Source organism: Aphidius gifuensis, linkage group LG3, assembly GCF_014905175.1.
Source record: "Aphidius gifuensis isolate YNYX2018 linkage group LG3, ASM1490517v1, whole genome shotgun sequence".
NCBI lineage: Eukaryota > Metazoa > Arthropoda > Insecta > Hymenoptera > Braconidae > Aphidius > Aphidius gifuensis.
Genome location: NC_057790.1, coordinates 9,314,557 through 9,319,962, shown reverse-complemented (window position 1 = coordinate 9,319,962; position 5,406 = coordinate 9,314,557). Strand labels below are relative to the sequence as shown.

The window sequence follows — 5,406 nt, the reverse complement described above, 5'->3', positions numbered from 1 at the left end:
GCACTCAGCTGGGCTGATGACAAACGAGCTCTTGATCAAAATGGTGGAACTGATACCTTACCTTGGGGCTATGACCCCGAATAATCATAAATAATAAATATATTTATTATAAATAATAGTCATAATATATATATATATAAAAGTTCTGACGTTTTATTTTTTAAATTATTTTATAAACAAAAATGGAAATTTGATACTAAGTTGCGAGTTATATTGTTTATATTTCATAGAATTTGAAGTAGAAAGTGCTGACGTTTTATTTTTTTTTAAACTATTTTATAAACAAAATTAGAAATTTGATACTAAGTTGAGAGTTATATTGTTTATATTTCATAGAATTTGAAGTAGAAAGTGCTGACGTTTTATTTTTTTTTTAAACTATTTTATAAACAAAATTAGAAATTTGATACCAAAGTGCGCGCGTCTTTACTCTTTTGTATATGAGTACCAAAGAAAAAAATATTTCAGTCTTGAATAAGATTTCAGTCATAATGGTTGAATATATTGTTGATGTTCAAGGATTTTATGATACTGATCAAAGTTTTATTGTGAAAGAATTTGCAATAGCAAATTTGAATCAAGAAGATGATATCAAGTCGGTAGTATTCAAGCCTCCATGTGCCATGAGTACATTATCATCTGCTTGCAAACTGACAAATAATTGGTTAACAAACAATCATCATGGACTGTTATGGAACTCAGGAGATGTTGATTATGCTGAACATGGAAAAATTATAAATGATAGCCTTGAGTCTTCAATTTACGTATATGTAAAAGGTCATGAGAAAAAAAAAATGGCTCAGTAATATTTTAAAAGACGATAAAACTATTATTGATTTGATTGATATGGATTGTCCAGCGCATGGCAAACTACCAACTAAGGTATGTCAAAAAAACTATGTTCACCATCTGAGTTATCATCTCAATTTATGGACTCTTACTTGTGCATTGGATAATGTACAAAAATTGAGAGCATGGTTCCGAACTACCTGGGGATCAGTTTCATCATTGAAAAAATCGATTCAGCTATTTTGTCATCTTGAGAGTCTGGAAAAAATGGCAACAGAAGATATTGCAAATTTACCAGAGAGATATATTTTTCTGCTTACACCAAACTCAATTGATGCTGTATGGGACAAATTGCCAGAAAAATTTAAAACAAAAAAAGATTTTCTTCAATATAAACGCTGCATTGAACATTATCATCATCAAGACGAAAAATCAGATGAATTTGACGGGCCATCACCCATGATAAAAGATTGTACATTATGTCAAAATAAAAATAAATGAAAAAAAAATTTTTAACATACATTGTTGGTTCATTTATTATAATAATAATAATTTTTAATTTTCAGTAAGGAGACAATAATATATACAATTTTGTTTTTCATGTACATTATTTTATTTATTTATTTTTTTTTTTCTTTTACATATTATTATTATAAATATAAGATTGGTAAGTTTACAGGCATATATTAAACGAGCTTGCGTACTGAACCACTAATTGGATTATATTCAACAATTCGATCATGTAAAATCAAACAATAAGCTGATGTTTGAGCTGGAAATTGTGTTGTTGATTCAAATTCGAGTCGAATATCTACTGGTCCAGATTTTAAAAATTCATTTTGCTTTGAACAATCTATGACAATAAGTGGAGCTTCTTCCAAAAATTTTTGTCTTGTAAATAATGGTTGTGGTGTTTCTGTGTAATAGTAGGAAGCTTGGAAATATGCAAACATATCATATAATAATGAGAATTGATTATGAGCAAAATCAATATTTAAATTTCCATAAGGATATGATTGTGAATTTAAAAACAGCTTAACATCACGCAAGTTACAATGATCAAAAACACTTGAATTGTCTGTTACAGAGTTTTTTCGTCCTGTTTGGAAGCCTAAAATTATGTATCTCGGTTTTTCCAATTGTGTTGATGTTTTCACACTCCAATTTTGCTTTGTAGTTGCAGGTAATAGTGGATACTCGTACAATTCCCATGTACGAAAACTGATTGCTATGGATGGATCCTTGGCAATGTAATTTAAAAGTTGTATTTTCTGCTTATCAGACACTTTGATATATGGAACAATCCATTCCACTTTTTGAAGTTTAATTTGTATTTTTTCGCCACTTTTTCCTTCCGCAGGTTGTTCTTGTAGACAGGCATTCGCATCACTATTTGCTCTTATTAGGATGAGTTCATGTTTTGCATTGATAATTATTTTTTTATAATCTTCAGCAAATCCTAGCAGCAGGCTCAGTGGTATTGATATATCAAAATAACCACTCGAATCGAATAATGATTCTTCATCAGACATTAACCATCCAGCATTCTCCAATAATGATTTTTGATTTGGACTTAAGGAAATATATCCTTTCATTAGACTCGTAAGACCAACATTTTTGCTCCGATCAATTACAATTGCATTTATCTACTAGCGGATTACTTCAAACATGTGTGATATTGACATTCGTACCGATGAAGATGTTGATGGCACAGATTTTCCGTCACTTGTAAGAAATCGTCCAGTAATATGTAGTGAACTTTACTTGGTAGTACACATAAATCTTGATGTTGAATTCCAATCCGATTTCATCGTTGTTATTGAATGTTGAAGAGCCGTAAGGCTGATGAGCATGTAACTCACAATGGGCAATCGATTCATCAAAAATGATCGGTTCTTGTATACTTAAAAATCATCCGCAACAAAATGACACTTTTATTTCCGTAGATGTTGTTGACGTGGACTGAGACCGAGACTCTTGAGAAACTGAATACTCTTATGTGTTATCGCTTTGCTTCCTTGCTTTTGACTGATTTTTTTTCGGCATAATGTCTCGCATTTATAGCTTTGCCCAATTATTTTATTATTATGTTTATTTTTTTTTTCTTCTTTTTATTCAATCGATGCCCATATTTTTTTTTCTTATTTGACACTTTTAATGTGTAGTCGAATTGTAATCGTTTCTCCACGAAAATTCACAATTTCACCATCCTGATCGACAACTTTTAATTGCAATTGATGTATTGCTTGCACTGTGACTGGCAGATAAATGACATGAGATGGTACTTTAACAATCTTATATCCAGGAGGCACAACTGGGAAAAATTCATGTATTGTGTGAACTTTGTGCTGATTCATATATGCACCAGTTGTTATGTTACACTGAATTTGGAGTGTATTGACCTTTAATATGGCAACAGGCAAGTCAGATTTATGTAGAATATCAGCTTCGAGGATTCGTTTTGTAAAGCCCAACAATCTTCCAATCGAGTCTTCTATTTCAAAATGAATACGTTTGTTACATTTAACCTCACTATGTAGTTCATTGTTATTTGGTTTAATACTAATAGTAACGTCATCCTGACATATTGCTTTTTGTATATAACTTTCAATATCCTCAATTTCATAACTTCCTGTTGGAATTGTAATCAGTTTACAACCTTCAATGTAGACTATATTGTTACCAACGTCAATATTCGGTATAGAATTAAATGTTGTAAACTCAACAAGCCCAGCAACATAATTTTTATTTGCTGACAACTCAATCGGCGGGAAGTATTGTGTTTCAAGAGTCGATGACCTGCCCGACAATGTCAACGTAAATGAATCATCCATGACTAATGATTATTTTAGCATGTGTCATGATTATTTATAGTCTCTTGCCAGCCAGAAATTTGAGACATAAATGACCGCAAACAATTGTATTATAATTTTGATATTTTTCATAATTATATTTAATGCTACCAACACCGAGATAATTAATCAGTTCTTGTGGAGGCTTCAAATCACCAAAGCTATCGAAATAAATGACATCATTGAGCCGTTTTTTGTATGCAACCCAATGTGTACCAGCACCATCTTTATCATCAAGATTTACAATTGCTGATTCATTTTTACGAGGACCAGTTATTGGTAAACCATTTCTCATGAAAACTCCTCGGAAATAAGGAATTTTAAAAGCTTTGGCGTATTTGATGATATCAATATTTGTGAGAGCTCGATGTGGTAGCATTACAAGTTTTTTTTCTTATTTACTTTTTTTGCAGGCTTTAAAAAGAGACCTAGTCCTCTTTTGTAAGGAGATAAAAATAATCCTTTGCCCAATACAATTGATTCCATTTTCTTATTATGACGTTGATTTTCTCGTAGTAATTTTTTTGCTGCATGTACAACATTTATTGTCTTTGAAATTGTTGCTGCACCACCCGTCATAGCACCAGATGCACTTAATCCAGCAAATAGTGGTATTAAAAATGGTAGTATACTACCATCACTGTTATTTTCTTTATTTAATGGAAGTGGTAAACGAATTTTTTTTTTTCCACCAACTTTTTTGACAGCAACACGTGCACTTTCCAGAACCGTCTTTATTGGATCAGTGATTCCAGGCTTTATAGATTGTTTTGATATATCTATAATCCTGTTGAGACTTGTTAAATACTTTTTATATTTTTGTTTTGGGATGATTTTAACTTTTTTATCATTCTTTTCAGTTGTTTGTATTTTCTTGATTTTATGATGAATTTTTTTATTCTTTTTGCTTCTATTTAAACCCATACCAAGTTTCGTTTTCAAATTCATTGCAGTTGTCACACCCCAAGCTACGGCTCTTTCACCAAGTGACGAATCTTTGGCAAATACACGTTGCCAAGCTTTATCGGCAAGTATTCTATCAGCTTTATGTCGTTCTTCGAGATTGTCAGGATTTTTTGAGTAGCTTATATCATGCTCACGACAATGTTCATCCAATGGATTAACACCGCGATCACCACGAGCTAATCTTTTATCGAGCTTTGTACCCGGGCCACAATAATTATACTGTGGAACGTGTAATTCAAATGGCAGACTATTGATGATACTGTTCAACAGACCCCTTCCTTTTTTTTTTTTTTTTTTTTTTGCATGTTGATGCTCAATCATTGTCTTTGAAGAACTAACTGCATTCAATAAAATCCCGAGTATTTATATGTTTTCACGTTAGTACAGATTAAGCTAGCAGCTTGTTCAGTTGTAAAAAAGAAACATGGAATTTCAAGAACAACCATTAAAGTTGCCAGTCATCAATTTTGATCAAATTGTGCAAAAAACTGCTCCAAAAAAACCATCTGAAAAAAGACATGGAAGTTTATTACCGAATAGTGTGAGAGGTGTATTTTGTGGACCTTCAAATTCTGGCAAAACAAACGCTCTTTTTGCAATAATAATTCACCCAAATGGATTAAGATTTGAGAATGTTTATGTGTATTCCAAATCGCTTAATCAGCCAAAGTACAAATTTCTCGAAAAAATTATTGATAATGTTGAAGAAATTGTTTATTTTCCATTCAATGAACATGAGAAAGTTATTCAACCTGAAGAGGCTAGACCAAATTCACTGATGATTTTCGATGATATATCT

The 5,406-nt window shown here is 31.7% G+C and overlaps 1 protein-coding gene across 1 annotated transcript; it reads right to left on the bottom strand.

Moving 5' to 3' along the window:
• Positions 1-1,475: 1,475 nt before the first annotated feature.
• LOC122850858 lies at positions 1,476-2,384 on the bottom strand. The gene has a single exon (XM_044149916.1). The coding sequence runs from the start codon at positions 2,382-2,384 to the stop codon at positions 1,476-1,478; it is 909 nt and encodes a 302-aa protein (XP_044005851.1).
• Between the last annotated feature and the right edge of the window lie 3,022 nt (positions 2,385-5,406).